Source organism: Drosophila subobscura, chromosome O (assembly GCF_008121235.1).
Source record: "Drosophila subobscura isolate 14011-0131.10 chromosome O, UCBerk_Dsub_1.0, whole genome shotgun sequence".
Classification (NCBI taxonomy): Eukaryota; Metazoa; Arthropoda; class Insecta; order Diptera; family Drosophilidae; genus Drosophila; species Drosophila subobscura.
This window is the reverse complement of record NC_048533.1, coordinates 23,614,687-23,632,226: the sequence shown is the minus strand read 5'-3', so window position 1 is coordinate 23,632,226 and position 17,540 is coordinate 23,614,687. Positions and strand designations below refer to the sequence as shown.

Below are 17,540 nucleotides of genomic sequence, written 5' to 3'. Positions count from 1 at the left end.
TAGGTTTCAGATCATAAAATGGATTAGCTTGGCTTAATTTTTGGATAATTTTTGGCTAAACGTGCCATATAGCGGCCGAGTGTGGCCAGAGTGTGCTTCCAATTGAACAAATTGGCAGAATATCCAGGGCTGCTCCACCATCAGAATGACCATTTAAGGTATATTATATATTTTCAGGATATTTTCACTTCGGAATTGAGTTCAATCTTATATAGTTTTATATATAACACAAATGAAAAGGCTAAAAGCATGTCAATCTAAGATAAAGACATTTTTAATTTTTAACAAGAAATTTTAAAATTAATTAATGGAAATAAATAGGGCACCCAAATGTCTATACTATTCTGTAACTACAAGTTGAAAATCAACAAACACTCACCTCGCGTTTTATGCTATTTTCTTTTGCAATCCAATCAATAGAAGGAACTCATGAAAACTAGCTAATCTTGTGGAAAATTGATTGTTTAATTGGATATAACTATAGTTTTAGCGTTGAGAGTCCTGACTAGCTGGCAATAATGAATAGAACATCAAAATCGAGGAAAATTATTGCAAGATTTAAGGTTTATTTACGGCATATTTTTAAAATGACAATGTATATTTCGGTATACTTTTGAGAGTGGTGCAGAATACTTTATCGATAAACCCGCGGTCACACTGTCCACCATGTATCTGTGAAATAAACAAAAGGCACTGCAAAAAATGAAGTAATTAACGATGTAGTGCTGTTGTTTTTGAGCCACGAGTGAATTTGTTTAAAGCGGGGGCAACATGGAGAGATTTGCATTTAAGATCGATGCAGCGCTCAAAGCGAATCTGTACAAGATCTGCCGTCTCTGCGGCATCGATAATCCAAGCAAGGTGCAAATTCTGCCGCCCAATGAGGCCAATATTATAGACCTGGACGATCCGAGTTTATCCCAAAAGGTGTTGGAGCTGATTGGCTTTACGGTAGGTCTTGAGACGCCCACTTTTTAGTTCGATTCAACAACGCCCTTTACAGGTGACAGTCGATGACAAAATGCCGCAGACAATGTGCAGCATTTGCGTGGACAAAATCAATGATTTTTACGAGTTTAGGGAAATGTGCTATGCCACGAACAAGCAGACGCGCAACCTGCTGGGCCTGCCGCAGCTGGAACCCCTAAAGGTAAGCCCAATCTTAGAAGTAGATGTGATCTTGTGAATAATCGTTATTTCTCTCAGCTCATGTGCAGCCAGCCCATGGTTAAGGCAGAGCCGCAGGTGCCTGGGAAGCGAGGACGAAAACGCAAGACGGATGAGAGCTTTCTGAAAGCCAAGATCCCCGAAATGCCAGAAGTAAAAAAGGAGCCCTTGGCCTGGCGCAAGAAGCAGCGACTGCAGCAGGCGCAGACTCAGCAGTATCAGCAGCTGCTGGTTACCAAAACAGAGCCAGAAATGTAAAAAAAATCAAATTAACCAGTAACTTCTCTTATTAACCAATTGATGCTCGCCCCATAGCAAGGACGAGCCCATGGATCCTGAAAATCGTCTCCGACTGCCAGGGAAAAAGGGCCGCAAGGCGATATGCAGTGTGTGCGGGGAAAAGTTCGCCAGCAAGGAGATGGCCGATGAGCATAAGAGCGCAGTGCACGTACCCTCGATACCGCGCTACATTTGCAACGCCTGCAATCAGACGCATCACAACCCGACCGACATTCGGGCCCATCAAATCTGGCACAAGCTGTCCAAGACGCCGTACAAGTGCCCGCTGTGCGACTCGTATGTGGCCAACAACTACGCCTTTACACGTCACCTGCGGGAGCACACGCCACAGACACCTGTTCAGCTGCTTGTGCTCGATCGCGAGTGTCCACTCTGCAAGAAAACGTTCATCACAAACTTCTTCTACAATACCCATCGTTGTGCCATACGCAAACGAAAGTGTGGCGGCTGCAATCGAACCCTCAACACGGAGGTGGCCTTCCTGCGGCATGCTCCCGTCTGCTCAAAGATCTACCTTAGCCACTCGAAGCACATTATGCCAGAGGAAGCCAACACCGAATCACAGATGTGCATTAAAAACGAGGTAGAGGAGGTGGATAGCTCTGGTGTCCCTACCTCTGCCATACCGCCTGACTTTTTCATTAACGAGGACATGCAGCCGGTTGTGGTGCTCGAGCGCCTGGCTTCGCCTCTCCTGCGAGCCTTTTCTGCAGAGCCGCAAAATGCTTTGGGGGCCAGCAGGAGTAAAAGTAGCGAGCGAGTTTCTTCGAAAAATTATTTGAAGCGCGTCGACCAGCTGCTGAAGAACACAATGAGCACCTTGGTGAGCATCAAGCACGAGCCAGAGGTGCACATAAATGATACGATGCAGACAGCCACCATGCAACCGGAAAGCGAACTGGAGGAGGAAGAACCTCCCAGCTTCAGCGATTTCCATGCAGCCAACGATGAGAGCGATGAGGAGGAAGCGGAAGCTGCGACGATGGCTGCCAGCATAGACGACAATGTGCCCAGTGTATCGGTGAAGCAGGAACCTCGCGATGATGCCTACGAAAACCAGTCGCAGGTTAAACAGGAGCCACTGAAGCTAAAGCTGAAAATTACCAACAATCATGGCAAGCTGAACTCCTCGCTGATCGATGACCTAGACGAGGCGGGGCTTAGCAAGAGCAACAAGAAAAAAAAGAAGCGCAAGCACAAGGAGCGGGAAAAGGAAGCCGAGAGCCAACCAACAGCTCAGGATCCCCCCATGGTTAGCATTAAACAGGAACGCATAGACACCGACGATGTGCACGATGGAAATCAGAGAACAGATTTCCAGCCACAGGCCACTGTGATGACTAGCATACCGATGGCCCATCTGGAGAGCAGCTTCACAACGGAACAGGACGAGGCAATGCCGCAATGCCCGGAGCCCGAGAAAGATGTTAAGCCTAATCGCATGGAGCTGGATCGCCTCATGCAAATCACGCATGTCGCCAGCGGTGTGGACATTGCCGAGGAAGCCATGCCCCTCGACAAGGCCGTTGAAGCTACGCCCGATGAGCCACTGCCATCTGATGAGTCATTCATTATGCCACCAAAGACAAAATCAGCCAAGCCAACTGCCCGTAAGAGTACTGGTGGAGCCACACGCAGGCCGCCTTCAGCAGAAGAAGCTTCGCCTCGGGAGACGACAGCACCCTTGCTGCAGATTGTGGCCGTGGAAAGTGGAGAGGCTGTATCTTTCAAGATGCCAGCCGAAATTCGCATTAAGCCAGAGCCTCGTAATCGCGGCTATGCTGACGATGAGCGCCAAGACGAGCCCACACAGGAGATCAATCACAATGAGAAGATCGACGAGGAGAATGCCTACATCAATAGCCTGGACTTTAACAATATGATCGTGAAGCAGGAGAAGGACCTGGACATTTCCGATCCGACTGGAAATGGCTCCGATCCGGAGGCCATGCACCAGAGTCACAACGGTTTGGAAAGGGGCAGCGAGAGTGAGGACTCTGACGGCGAGGACAGTGCCTCTGAAGCCGATGAAGCCGAGGAAGCTATGGAGGAGGATAAGGGCGAACGTATCTATCGCGAGATTGAATTGCCATTACTAGAGCCAGAAAAAGAAGGAGAAGCAGACCAACAGCAGAGTGAAAAGAAATCGGAAGAGTCCAAACAGGTGCAGGAGGCACAGTCGGAGAATCTGGAGCTAGAGATGCCAATGGAAACTCCAGTAGTAGTTGGAGGGGTAGAACAGCCAGCTGTGGAAGAGACCATAAAGGTGCAGCAGCCACCGTTGGAGAATCTGGAGCCAATGGAAACTGCAGTGGTTGATGGTGGGGTAGCACAGCCCGCTGTGGAGTTGGTGCAGTCACAGGAAACTCCCACAGCAAACGCTCCAGAGATGCTTCCGCAATTGTCAACACTTCAAGTGTTGGGAGAGTTGGATTCGTTGCTGGGAGATTCCGGACTGATTGGAGAGGTAGAGCCGCCGCAGGAAGCTTCCGAAGATGTGGAGGAAATAGAGCCGCCGCTAAACACTCTCGACGTTGTTGAGGAGATACAACAGGCATTGGAAAATCTAGAAGCTGTTGGAGATGTAGAACCACTACTGGAAACTCCAGAGGGGCTTGGGCAGACAGAGCCGCCACTAGATACTCCAAACATATTAAGTGCACAGGAGACAGTAAATGCTTTTGATTTTGTAATAACTGACATCTGCAGCCAAGCAGCAGAGATTCCAGAATTTGCTTATGTTCAGAGTCAAAACCTACCAAACATAAGCTCTCCCCCGCCGAATCCAGAGCCGCTGGACAAAACGGACACTGAGCGCGAAAGCAGCGATTGCCAAGCGGACATCCTTCTAGAGATTATCGTCAATGCACCCAAAGACAATGAAACTCAGGCCTTGCCATTTAATTTTGAGGAAAGCACCGCCATCTGTGACGAGGAGCAGCAGAATGTGCTCAACCATGAGCTCTCCGAACAGCAAGCACCACTCGATGGGAATGTGGAGCAGTCGGCAGAAGCCGAGGAGAAGATTTTGGCAGTGGAAGAGGAACTGTGCCCACTACTCGAGGAGCAGGAGGAGGAGCTGCCTGGGCCGTCGGCAAGGCCAAACGAAGAGACTGAGAATCGCATCAATGAGCAGCAGCAGGAGATGGATCTAGAGGGACAACGTCAGCCCCGCTGCCAGCTAGATGATGACTCGAACATCAACGAAATTGCCGAGAACAACAATAATGCCAACATTGAGCGTGAACTGCAGGACGATGCGAATGTGCCTCAGGAAAACGTTAGTCCTTAGACTTTACCTTCAACACTACATTTATTGAATTGTTTGCTCTCAAGCCATCACATCATCTCGCTTGCACTCCCAAGAAGCTGTACATATAAATAATATCCCATTGGATGTTATAGGGGGATACGTTTATACACACATACGCAATAGTTTTTAGACTACCGGAAGGTCGAATTCACTTTATAAGCATAATTATTATAATGATGTTAACGTTTAAGTTAGAGATACAACAATTTATGATATAAAAGAAAAGCTTATAATAGTAGTAGATATGTATTCCAATACAATACATAAAGTGCACATGAATTCGCTTTTATTTTAAGATTTTGAGAAATTATTGTATTGAATCATAATTTGTACTGGGGAATCCTCATACTACTCTAAACGCTTCATGACCTACAATATCCGATTCCCTGGAGTCCCCCAAAGCACAGTTGATTTTAATGACATTTTGTTTATGTTATCGACACATTTTCTATTTATAAAATAAAATTGTACATGTTCGTTTCTTCTAGATCACATATCCCAAATGAATGTAGTTTCAATCATACTGGAACCCTACCAGTACATTTCACCAATTCGATAAACATTGCAGAAAAGCTATTGTAGTTTACATATGTATATTTATGTATCAAGAATTATTTATATACCATCACATTTGCCTTGGAATCCTTGGAATTCGGAAATTATTCAGTTTTACACTGGCCCCTAGACGGCCAACATCACAAAGTTCAGCCTCTCTCGATTTTCCCTGTAAGTGACAAAGAAAAATATTTAATTTATTTACTTTGAAACATTTGGTAGGAGTTCTTAAACAAACTCATGATTAATCGAGGTCCATCATTGCCGCAACATAATATCGAACATAAACTGAATATTCGCTTTGGAGAGTTGGAACTGAAGTACTGAGACTGAATATATATCATGAGCAAGATTAAGAAAATGCTGTCAGGGTTTTTAATTGTCTTCAACGGAAATGTAATGGCCATGTCAGTATCTTTTATTTTAAATTTTAGTTTTATCCGTTTTTGATTGTTTCTAATTTGGATATTCAAATTTTGCAGAATTTCCAAAATAAGAGGAATCAGCAGTGTTGAAAATGCACAAGTAGAAGTTCCTTCTCCGGAAGAGCTCTCAGTCAGCCAACAAATAAATCATCAAAGTCCAGATAATGAGGATAGTATCAGTGATAGTGAGAGAAGCGAGGGAAGTATCGGTGATAGGGAAAGTCGCGAGGACAATAATGGGGATGCGGAGATGCTGGACGCGGAGTTAACTGAGGAGGAGTCAATCGCGGAAGAGCAGGTGAACACAATATACGAAACAGGTTACCTAATGGTATATAATACAGAAATCTTCTTTACGAAACCATGCAGACATTAGATACCCTTCCCGGAACTCGAGGAAGAAAACGCAAAGCGGAAGAATATTTGAACCAGCGCACAGACAAGAAACCGAAGACGGAAGATTAGAGAAACCGCAGGACAAAATAAATAGTGTTCAAGCATAGATGCACTTGCACTTCCTCCAAGGGCAGGAGCTGTTATGGCTCGACAACTCTTGCTCTTGGTAACTTAATCCATTGGGTTATTCTTTCCGCATTATAGTTTTCTTGGGAGTTTTCTTACGCTCGGATATAGTTGCAGTGGAAACAAATGTACCACGGATGGAGCAATGAGAAGACCCATTACAAGAAAATAAGAAATAAACGTGAATTTTCTGTTAGATGTACACAACTTTATTACATAAATTAATGGCTTATATATTAGTATATGAAAGTAGTATGTATTCAAATACATAGATCGCACAAAACATGATTAGACATGCGGCACATACAATACAATATTATTAATTCTGATCCATATAGATTTCTGGCGCTCATACAAGCTTATTGGTTTAGTAATTTCGAAAAAGTTATGAAAATACACCGTCGTACCGTACATATTCTTCGTTATCCTTTGTTTAAATATTACATACAACACACACAGAAAGAAGGAAAACAAATGACTACAAATTTGCATTAAATGCTCTATCTATCTATCAAGAAAAATACATACTTATTAGTTACTAGATGCTCCATATTCTGGATGTTGTATTAGACAGCTTTCGCTTTACGTGGAAGCATTTTTGTGGGGGGTTGGGAGGGGGTAATACATTTAATTTTTGCAACGACCTGCTAGTATTTATGGAATTTCAATTAATTATTGAGCAACTCGTTTTATATCGAATTTAACTGTGGGATAAGTCTACTAGTTTAAACATTAAACTTGCGGATGATCGTACGTATTTGGAACTTTTTGGGTCTTAAGCACAGTGGATTTTAATTACATATTTGCATGTTTATAGTTTTATAAAATATATATATATATATTCTGCTATATTCATTCAGTTTTAAGGTTTGCTTTTTTATCAATGGATATCCCATTCGATAAAGTTGCAGTTAAAGTCAATTTCTGATGTTTTCACAAAAGTCACAAAGTGTTTGGATTTTGGTGTTCTCGTCGAGTTTTTTGGCACTGATCAAAGTTTGCATTTCATTCATTTACATGCGCATATTGTATGTATATATATATATATAATATATCGTGTTTAATTGAGCAGGTTTTATGGATATGCAAATGTGAATTGGAACAACCGAAAGCGGGCGACAATGCCGATAATACAGCTACACATACATATATGTAAAGTTAATCATCTGTTAGTACTTTTGTTGGTTTTGCTTTTGCGTTTGCGTTTGCTATAAAATTAAATTAAAGAGGTATGGAAATTCACTAAACAGTATTTACAGGGATTTATCATCCATCTAACGATAAACCAAAATGCCAAAAGCACATATTTCATTATTGCTTATATTTGGAATAGTGTCTGCCACATAGATTGTGTGTCATCTGCTGCTCAACTAGTCTGCTGCTTAGTCCCACTCGCCATCGTTGTCCGTGGACTCGCTCTCGTCGTCATCCGAATGCATGGCAGTGCCGCGGGCCGCTAGTGCCCGACGCAAAGCATCGGCCAGGGCATCGGTGCCCCCAGGGCCACCATCGGTGCTAACACGTTGGCTGCCCAGTTCCCGTTCAGTGGCCGGCTTCAGTTCAATGCCCATCCGTATTTCAGTCATCAGATCGCTGCGTGAATCGCCGCTGCCAGTGCTTAGAGCAGCCGTATCCACTTTCTGTTAGGGAAGAGTGTTAACGGTTATCCTTTCTAAATTGTGATGGTTTGATCCTCACTTTACTCACCTTCAATTGTGTTCCCTTGCGAATGGCGTCCATCAGGGCATTGTGTGAGTCTGGAGGCGCTGCCGCCGCTGCTGGGGCCGGTGCTCGTTTAACTGCTTGGGTAGGTGCTTGTGTGGTCGTAATAATGGGTATTTCTCCAGCTGGCATTGGCGGGGGTGGTGGTGGTGGCGCCGCTGCCGGTGGTGGCGGTGGTGGTGGAGGTGGCTGCACAAGCAAAAAAGGATTAATAAATGTCCACCGCAGTGATTGTATATTTTGGCTGCTTACCGCTACAGCTGGTGCGCTGACGGGCGGTGGTGGAGGAGCACTGCCGATGGGTGGTGGCCGGCTGGGCGGTGGAGGTGCACGCGTGGCACCCGGCACCGTGGTGGGCACTGGGGGTGGTGGCTGCCTGGCCGGCGGCGGAGGAGGCGCGGTTCTTTGGTTACCATTCTGCGACTGAAAGAACACACAAAAAATATGACATAACTCTTGAGTTTCCTTTACACGCACGACACTCACATGATTATGGCGGCTCGGCACTGGTGGCGGCATGTGGGTTCCGCTCACTGGCGTTGGTTCCGTCGGTGATTTCTCACTCTCCGGCTTGACCGTGCCCAGCACATTGTTGCTCTGTATGAAGTCGTAGATAAAGGCGCGCGTATCACGATCTTTCAGTTCCATCTCCGAGACGCCTGCCTTCACAAAGATTTCGTTCAGCATCTCGTCGTCCTCGTTGCCCGTCAGATCGAAGCCCTTGTCCGCGTCCCAGCCCACATGGCTGATGTGCACAAAGTTCGTCGGCTGGCTAATGTCCGCTTTGGTCACCTTGCGCTTCTTGTCCTTGCCCTGGCTGCCCAGGCCAAAGTTGCTCGACAGGAAGTTCTTCGTGGGCGCTGGCGTCAGTGTCACTGAATTAATTTTATTGTTGCGCAGCTGAACGGGCCCGCCACCGTCTGTGGCCGTCATGCCGCCACCTCCGCCGCCAGAGGACTGCATGGGCGGCGGTCGCATTGGCTCGCGTGGCACCGGCGGCACTGGCGCATTGGGCGCCTGCTGACTCTTCTGGCGATTTCTCTTCTCCTGACGTTTGCGATTACGCGTCTCGATGGTGGCGTCCACAATGCGAAAGAAAGCCTCGCACTCCTCTTCCGAGACAAAGTTCAGACCCACATGGCCATCCTGCCAAAGGAGCGGATAAAAAGGAGAATTAGTTGTGCAATTTTGCAGATTAATTGCTGCACACTTACGATGCCCTCGAAGGTTAGCAGAAAGGGTCGCGACCTGACAATCTGCATGCCATCGTAGATCTCGTGCTCCCAGATGAGCTCACTCTTGATCAGGCAGTAGGCGCGCAGGAAGTACGACCTTATGGCGCTGTCCTTCACGAAGCACACCACTCCCGTGTGTTTTTTCTTCCAGTGCGAATGGGCATTGCCTTCGGTCTTGTAGATTTGCACAACGGCCGTGTTTAGTGTCTGAAAGTGGAGCAAAAGCAAAGAGATTGCGTTACCATCATCATCATCATCGATTGATAGATAGAAAGGCCTGTCCCCGTCCCCTTTGGTGATTATCTAATATCCGGCCCCCAAACAAAAGAAATAACACCTTCAGTTTGCGCCTCATTTGAATGCAACGTCTGAAAACTGTGAACACTGTGAACTGTCGCGTTCGAGTTGAAAAACCCATCTGACTTTCGGTTTCGCCGACACCAGCCACAGCCCAGCCACTCTGTGGCCCTACGCAAAAGTAGCGCTCATTTGAATACCGATTAGCCACCAATCCCCATGGATCCCATCATCGTTTGGCATGGACAGCACGTAGCTCCATTGGATGGCTCTACTCCCCCCAACAGCGAGAGAGAGAGACAGTGGCCACTAGTCTAGCCAAGACCTCTCTATAGAGTGCAACGGAAATGCATAATGTGGCTGTTTGACTGAAGACATAATCGTTGAGACATTGAGGCAGGAAACGCTGGCGACAGGAGGTGACTTAGCTGCCACAGAATTGCCGCATCTGATATCCTTTGCCAAAAGAATACTAGAAAAATCACAGAGTGGCGCCAGAAAAGTCAAGGTCCAAGCCCCACATTCGACAGGGTATTTTCTCAAGGCAAGGCAAAGCCTCTCTCCCTCTCATTGATTGATAAAATTGTGTGATTTGTGGCAATAACATTTGACATTTGCCACTGGCCATGGCCCTCCCCACTCTGCCCTTGAGGGCACTTTCTGCTAATTGATTCCGCTCTGGGAAGTGCTTCAAAAGTTTCATTGGAAACATTGCCTGCACTGGCAGTACAGTCCATGATTATCAATTAATGAGAGCATTAGGATGGATGCCAAAGAGCTGTTGGATTTGATGTTTGATGTGTGCGACCTTTGCAGCAAATTGCTACTCGGATATGTGGGGATTATGTGAAATGTGAATGTTTTTCAACCCACATGCACCAAACACTCACATACATAAGTATCTGTGTCTACAAGTGCAAAAGTGTGAAATAAATTTGAAATTTTATTGATGGCCTAGCGGCCTCTGCCTCTGTATCTGTATTTGTATCTGTGAATTTACTGACTGTATCTGTGTGTGTCGTTGGACATGCATAAGTAGCGCTTGTAAAAAAAATGATGTCTTGCCTTCTATGTAAAAGCTGGCTGTTTCTTTTAAAAAGCATACAAATCGATGGCACTACGAGCAAAAAAAAAACAACAACTGCCCATTGCCACTGAACTCTGGCCGAGACGAAGGGGTAAAGCGGTACGGCGGTAAAGGGGTAGGGTACTTTACCCTATGCTGAAACGCACTGGAGACCCAGGGGACGGGTTATACGTGTACTCGTAAAAGGTTCCATGCACTAAACAAAATCGGATGTATACTCTCTAGTAGGGCATTATCATTTTGGGCAACAATTTGCCATTAAGTAAAATCTTCACCTCGCGATTCTGTCTTCCTGAAATTCTATGAAGTGTATTTTTAAACATTTTTGGCATACTCGAAAGTCGGAAACTTTCCATTTTCCGACTTTCGAGTAATTCTCTTGAGATGGATACAGTATACGTACATATTTCCCATAGGAACGATCCGTAACCAAACGTTTCCACATAATTTAATCTAACAAAACTTAACAAAATTTGACTCTAGTATTATTAAAATAATTTAGACAAAATTCGGAAAGCTATAGTTGTAAGTGTTACTGACTGGAGATAATAAGTGACTAACTAGCATTCAAAAAGGGTATCTACAGCTTCGAGCATCTAAGAAAGTATCTTTTCTTTATATACCAAGTTGTTTTGTGGTTGTTTATGAATGCAAACATTTATTTTTAAGTCTTAATAAATATATGTACATATCTAATGCGTGTTTTTGGTTTATTTTTAGTATATTAAAAAGATACACAAACAAGTTGTCTCAATGGAAAATAAATAGTGATTCAAATAAACAGAAAGCATCGCCTAAACAATCTCTTGTCTACAATGAAACGTCTATTATTGCAAACCAGAAACCCTCAAGCCCCGCAAACTATCTTTAATAACTACAACTAGGGTAGAGGTCACAGCAAAAGTTCAAAATGCACATATGTACATATGAACATTTGTACATCAATTAGAAAGTCCGGCTTTTGGGATATGTGCAAAAATGTGCGTTAAACAAATAAAAGGCGAGCAAAATGTTGCGACAAATGATGGCCATAACAAACGAACGCATGGCCTGTCCTGCCCCGTCCCCTCGGCTCCACTTCCACTTGGTTAAGCTGCAGCTTTTCGTGTTATCAAACGATCAATGAATGGAGAGCCTCAAACGACTATGTCATCAACCCAATATATAAACTATATAAGAGTCAGTTCCCTCCCCTTCCCTACCCACTTTGACCAAGTTCAAATGCAATTTTCCCAATGTTTTGTCAATGGAAAGTTGGTTTTGGAAATTGGAAATTATCAAAGCGTGGAATTACAATGCGAAAATGAGCAATGTTTTTCGTGTTGGGCACACCACACCATACACCATAATTATACGCATAACAGTGCACGTTAAACGTTTGAAATATTTCCAAGTTTTGCTTTGAAGGGGAATTCTTATCGGGGCATGGCATTGGCCAGTGCTTCAGCGGATGGATTGATAAGATATGGGAAGCGACTGACTTATCGCTTACTGCGACTTTTTGGTTTCTCTTTCACTCAGCGCCAAGAAAATTGGCCAATGAAAATCAAACAAAATAAAATAAAGATCTGCAAATGGTCTTTGAATGCTATTTAAAGTTGTTTCTACTGATTAAAGTTCAGGTAAATGAAGTTTAAGCAACACTTAAAACTTTGCAGACATTATTTGGGAAATGTTTCTAGAACAAAAATACATTTTATGCACGTTTCTTAGTCAGCTAAAAATGAGTGCAAGTCAATAGCTAAGCATTTATATAGAAAAAGAGTTATCAGAGCTGTTTTATCAGCCAGTCGATGATAAGTAAATATATTTATGAAATCAACAATTGCTCATAAAATAGAACCGCAACACTAAACAACACAATAAGGGACACACGGATGAGTCCATTGAATGTCTGACTGTTGTTTTTTGATGGTGAAAATGGGTTATTAAGCCAATACGAGTATCGGCAACAGCTGTGCCCCGATATAGGGTTACAAAGGTTGCTTCTGGGAAGCATTCAAACTGTGGCACATGACCCTCGTGGAGTGGGGCGACACTTGAGTCGCAGGAAGTACTTCATCAAGCTCAATGGCTAAGCCGCAGATAGACAGAGACGGAGAGAGAAACCCCCGAAAGTGAGAGGAGGAGGAGTCATTGCTTAATTATTAATCACATATGTAGATATGTACATACGTATACATATGTATATGTATGTACGCATTATTCATCAAAAGCCAAAGCCACTCACTCACCTGACACTTTCTCCCGAGCATCTTGAAGACTGCTTCGTTCTCCTCCGGATTGAGCATTGTGCTGCTGGCATTGAGCTTGGGTCGAGACAGCGCTGCTGCCTGCTGGCCGTCCTGCGACGTCCTCATGATGCTGCTCATTGATGCGACAGCTGCCCCGCTGGCCTGCGCTGCTGCTGCTGCTGGCTGCTGGCTGCTGGATGGCCAAGGATGACCTGGATTATCTGGATAGATGGAACACACACACACTCATTTCATTTGCATTTCATTTTTTGGAAGTGGAGGGCGAAAACAATACGCAAGTAACGGCACCGCTGGCTACTTGTCAACAGATACATAAAGGGCATACAATACACAGCACACACAAAACAAAACGAGATATAATTTTAATTTAATCATCAAATCACGCACACAGAGAGATGGAGAGGGCGAGGGCTGCTCCGCTGATGAGGTCGAAGCCCAAAAACACGTTGGAGGCGCTTTGTCGATAACAATACGAATGCACAGTTATTGCGAAAAGGCCAACAACTGGATTTGTCGCCCCATTCAAATGAAATATGAATAGTGGAAAATGGCAAGAAGACCGAACGAAGAAACACGGAGCAAGAGAGCGACCAAGTCGCGACGATGACAGCGACTGCGACTGCGGCGCGGCTACGGGCTATGACGACGATGGGCTGTAACAATCGCTGCTGCTCGGAGCGGTTGAGTCACAGGTCTGCGAGTCAGCCACAGCAAGCAGCTGCCTGCCGCTTGGTTGGGCCATTGTGGTTAATGTGCTCTTATCTTTGGCAAAACCACTGATTAGGTTTGCGCATGTATCTGAAATTCCTATGACCTGCTGCTGAGTGTGTGTATCGCAAAGTGCGTTGGCTATTTAGCAGGTTAAAAGAAATGTTTCATAGGAAACGCAACCAAAGACACAGACTCTCTGGACAAGACCTAGTACTAGGCACCAACACCTGTCCGCTCTCCTGGTGGGGTCGAAATTTAAATAGCTGAAGCAGCGCTGGCGCTCGTTCAAGGTCTTTCAGCCCTGCCGTCGCGCCTCGCTTCGCCTCGCCCCATCCATCGTCTGTGCCCCCACCGACTACTTTATGATGGGTTCTGTATTTCGCATATGCACTTTAACAATTCATTGATTTTTTGGGCTTATTTTTATGCACTTTTTTTTGGATTTTCATTTTTGGACTACGCACCAAACACGCTCTCGTTTGCACTCGCTGCGGTTCGGTGCTGAGACTTAGATCGCCTTGAGGGGGATGCACATTTATTGCCAACTGTTTCGCGTCGCCTGCTGCATTGTAGAATTGTCGCCAGACGTTTGTTTCAGCACAAAATCGTGTATATTTTTGTTTATTTGGCACTGCACGCCCACCCACGAACAGTGTGGCCGCGAAATTATCGGTGGAATATACCGTCTGACCTTTAAAAATATACCAAAATATATCATCTCGTTCTAAAAATATACCGTACATATACCGAGGAAAATCAAATTCCTTAATTTCGTGCGTCTATTTAATAATACCAGCTGGAAAAGAACCTCACTACCGAACTTATAATATTAGCCGATTGATCAATCAGTTAAGATTGGTTTAAGTTAAGGATCCCTTTGGATAGGATTGTTTAAATCACGGTATCTGAAATGAAATGTGGTATTTCGTTGTGTCTAAAATGTCCTAAAAAGCTTTTAAGACCATGCTCTTAAAATGTCCCAATGGGAGATTTTGCGGGGACAAAGTTTTCAGTTTACCAAAGAGTATCCCTATTGCAACTGGAGTCGAATAATTGTATAGTAGTACCAAAAAAAACCTCGATGAGAGTGTGGCGCGACTGTGCAGTGTCAAATGTAGTAAGTACGTACATAAATGACGGTTATAAGAAGGATTACTTGAATTTGATTTCCAGCTTGATTTCTGTAACCGTGTAAGTGTAACAGTGAAATGTCCTGCAAATCTAAAAACACAATAGGAACACTTTAACTTAATACTTGTTCAGTAATGTCAATGAAATATGGAATTCGAGGGCTTCAGTGAAAAGGATACTAAACCTGTTGATCCTGCAGCCCGTCGATGTTTGGACAGGGTATACATTTTACGGTTTGTTATGTTGTTACCGGTAGTGCGACTTGGCTTAAGAATAGAAAATGCAGAGGTTTGTGTATTGCTTCTATACTTTAGATTGCCATCCGTTGCCACGCAACAAGTGCGCCCGAAGAAAGCTTTCACTTTCGTTTTCTCATTTCTCGTGCTCTAAATTAGCGTTTGTGCTGCTTGTTTTTGCTCCTTGCTCTGTGGTTTTTCTGCTCCGCTCTGCAATTAAAGCTGATGGCGCTGCTGGTGGCCCCCGCTCTGGCTTTGAGCTGGGGACAAATTGTCTTCGTGGCATGTGGCATGTCTTCGTGAAGCGTGGAGCGTGGCATGTGTGCTGGCTAGCACAGCTGATAATTGCAGTAGCAGTGCCAGTGCCTCCTGCAATAAAAGTCACAATGACGACAGCTCACGACACATGGCCATGCCCTCCTTCGTTCTGCCCCGCTCCCAGGAGTCCCCTACCGTGTGTGTGTTTGTGTTTGTGATTGACGGCCGGCGGGCCTTTTCCTGTGTATATCGTGCCTGCCGCGGTACTACAGTGTAGTTATTGTTAAATTCAATTTGCTGTAAATGTATTGTTGGCCCGGCTTGTGGTCGCCTCTGTTGCCTTTGGTTACAGCTCATTAGCAGCAGCACCCGACAAGGAAAGGAAACGCTGATAAAACTTTCGGTCGCTTCGTAAATTTAAACTCTTGCGATCGCAAACAGTTTGTACAGTGAATGCTGCCTATAAACATGAAATTCACATAATCAAGGCCTGTTTTTTTGATTTCACAGTAGGCTGCCATTCACTGGTTATACCAAGACTTGGAAAATGATTCTCGAAAACATTAATTCAGTACAGCTTAAACATTCGTAGGGAAAACATAGGAAATTGTTGAAAAATTAAGAACGGATTTTGTACATTTAGTTGTAGAATGGAGCCATCTCGATGTCCCAAACGACCTTTGAATGCATACGTAATGTGGATGAACTGTTCTGGACGTAGGATTATCAAAAAGAAACATCCCCAATACAGCTTCACCGAAGTGGCCAGAAAGAGCAGTCGTCTATGGTCGAAGATGTGCGAGTACGATAAATCCATGTGGCATACATATGCGTCCGTGGCAATGATTCAATATAAAGCAAGGCTCGGCATTTGGAAATCCCAACAAGCTCAGACGAAGTCGTCCACAGTCTCACACAGTCACTCGTCGTCGGACACTGCGGGAAGCCACTAACAATAGTCTGAACAATGAGGCATCAGCCATGCAGTCACAATTCAACAGGGATTATAGACTGCAGATTACAGCTTGCAGACCAATCTCTTAAAGAAGTTTAATGTTTCGGAAATTATAGAGCATTGCTGGCAGACTGATCCGCCTGGCAATATGCGAACAAAAATCCATATTTATACAAACGTAAACAGGTATTATTTCCTGTTCCTTCAGCCTGTTATTCAGCTACTAGTATTCCCAAGCGAGTTCTACAATGCACAAGCAACAATGAGCCACTGTTGGACGTCCGTCACAATGGGGCTTACCTGTACACCTGAATCAAGCCTACAGACTGCCTGTATGTACATATGTGCATGTATACGTGTTTGTGTGCAAAAGCTCAAGCTCAGGGCTCAGGCTTTAATTGCCAACCGGCTGGGCGCTCTGTTTGTCTCGCCTTACTGCTGCCTGAGCCTGTGGCTTCTTGGGCCTCCCTGCCCCCTGCCTCATGCCTCGTGGTTCTGGGGATGTGGCTGTGGTTTGGATTTATGCTTGTTCTACATGCATGTTGTACAAACAATTTAGCTGTAACTGTAGCCCACACAACACACACTCATACACCATGGCGTGGCAGGCCAGGCCTGACGATTCGTATGCGTGCTGGACGACCTCCATTTAACACCAAACGTGTCATTTGTGGCCATTTGACGGTTGCCATTCATATATTTGTGTGTGTGTGTGTGTGTGTGTGTGTGTGTGTGTGTGTGTGTGTGTGTGTGTGTGTGTGTGTGTGTGTACTGGTAACTGTGTACTCTGCTGCTTTATGAGGCTTTGGCTGCATTTTGTGGTCTATTAAGTGGCTCGCAACTAAACCGAAAAAATATGTATAGGATATGCCATCATCTTTATGCGACTTGTGCAACAAGGCGTATGATCGTTATGCTTCAAGTGAGCAACAAGCGTTGGCAACCACATAAATCCCCGGTAGTCATTGGAATGGCCCACTAAAAGGCCAAAGTGCACTACGGACCTGTTTGTCAGGAGTCTGGACAGGAGCCTCAGAGGATATAAACTAAAGTTCATTAAAAGTAAAATCTTGGAAGCACACAAGGGGGTTCTGGGCAAGCGAACGTTGAATGCTCTCGAGAAGCTGGAAGGGTACTTGTTGCAAAAAGTTGTAATATATTCCACATATGGAGGCCTGAGGGCCTCCACAGGAGTCACTCTCAGTGAAAGTTCTGATGTATTCCTATTGTTCGTTATGGCAGGACTTAACTTGATGGCAAGACTTGATCCCCGCTTTAAGGGCACCAATTAATCCATAATGCACACATCGTCTCAGCCCCGTCGAATCGTAATACCCCCCGACAATGAAGAGTATGTAATAAAACAAGTGG

The 17,540-nt window shown here is 44.7% G+C and overlaps 2 protein-coding genes across 6 annotated transcripts; one reads left to right on the top strand and one right to left on the bottom strand.

The window, feature by feature from the left end:
• Positions 1-648: 648 nt before the first annotated feature.
• Positions 649-6,524, top strand: LOC117896166 (acrosomal protein KIAA1210). Of its 2 annotated transcripts, none has more exons than XM_034804244.1 (7): positions 649-951; positions 1,004-1,150; positions 1,207-1,421; positions 1,483-5,506; positions 5,589-5,742; positions 5,818-6,058; positions 6,130-6,524. In XM_034804244.1, the coding sequence occupies exons 1-4, from the start codon at positions 772-774 to the stop codon at positions 4,757-4,759; spliced, it is 3,819 nt and encodes a 1,272-aa protein (XP_034660135.1). In that variant the 5' UTR covers positions 649-771; the 3' UTR covers positions 4,760-5,506; positions 5,589-5,742; positions 5,818-6,058; positions 6,130-6,524. The 2 variants fall into 2 exon arrangements, with proteins under 2 accessions (XP_034660135.1, XP_034660134.1); XM_034804243.1 differs by having other exon boundaries at positions 5,558-5,742.
• LOC117896167 (neural Wiskott-Aldrich syndrome protein) lies at positions 6,479-14,250 on the bottom strand. 4 transcript variants are annotated; one of them, XM_034804245.1, is made up of 7 exons: positions 14,054-14,250; positions 12,858-13,078; positions 9,219-9,446; positions 8,491-9,150; positions 8,257-8,427; positions 7,990-8,193; positions 6,479-7,922 (listed from the first exon to the last, which is right to left on the bottom strand). In XM_034804245.1, the coding sequence occupies exons 2-7, from the start codon at positions 12,993-12,995 to the stop codon at positions 7,665-7,667; spliced, it is 1,659 nt and encodes a 552-aa protein (XP_034660136.1). In that variant the 5' UTR covers positions 12,996-13,078; positions 14,054-14,250; the 3' UTR covers positions 6,479-7,664. The 4 variants fall into 4 exon arrangements, with proteins under 4 accessions (XP_034660136.1, XP_034660137.1, XP_034660139.1 ...); XM_034804246.1 differs by lacking the exon at positions 14,054-14,250 and adding an exon at positions 13,266-13,493; XM_034804248.1 differs by lacking the exons at positions 12,858-13,078; positions 14,054-14,250 and adding an exon at positions 11,027-11,083.
• Between the last annotated feature and the right edge of the window lie 3,290 nt (positions 14,251-17,540).

Bases quoted from the DNA above. Each gene is read 5' to 3' on its own strand.
- LOC117896166 (XM_034804244.1), top strand. From the start codon at position 772: ATGGAGAGATTTGCATTTAAGATCGATGCAGCGCTCAAAGCGAATCTG. The intron at 952-1,003 runs GTAGGTCTTGAG...CGCCCTTTACAG, and splicing joins TGGAGCTGATTGGCTTTACG to GTGACAGTCGATGACAAAAT. The intron at 1,422-1,482 runs GTAAAAAAAATC...CTCGCCCCATAG, and splicing joins ACCAAAACAGAGCCAGAAAT to CAAGGACGAGCCCATGGATC.
- LOC117896167 (XM_034804245.1), bottom strand. From the start codon at position 12,995: ATGAGCAGCATCATGAGGACGTCGCAGGACGGCCAGCAGGCAGCAGCG. The intron at 9,151-9,218 runs GTAAGTGTGCAG...CTCCTTTGGCAG, and splicing joins TGCTAACCTTCGAGGGCATC to GATGGCCATGTGGGTCTGAA. The intron at 8,428-8,490 runs GTGAGTGTCGTG...GTGTTCTTTCAG, and splicing joins TGCCGAGCCGCCATAATCAT to TCGCAGAATGGTAACCAAAG.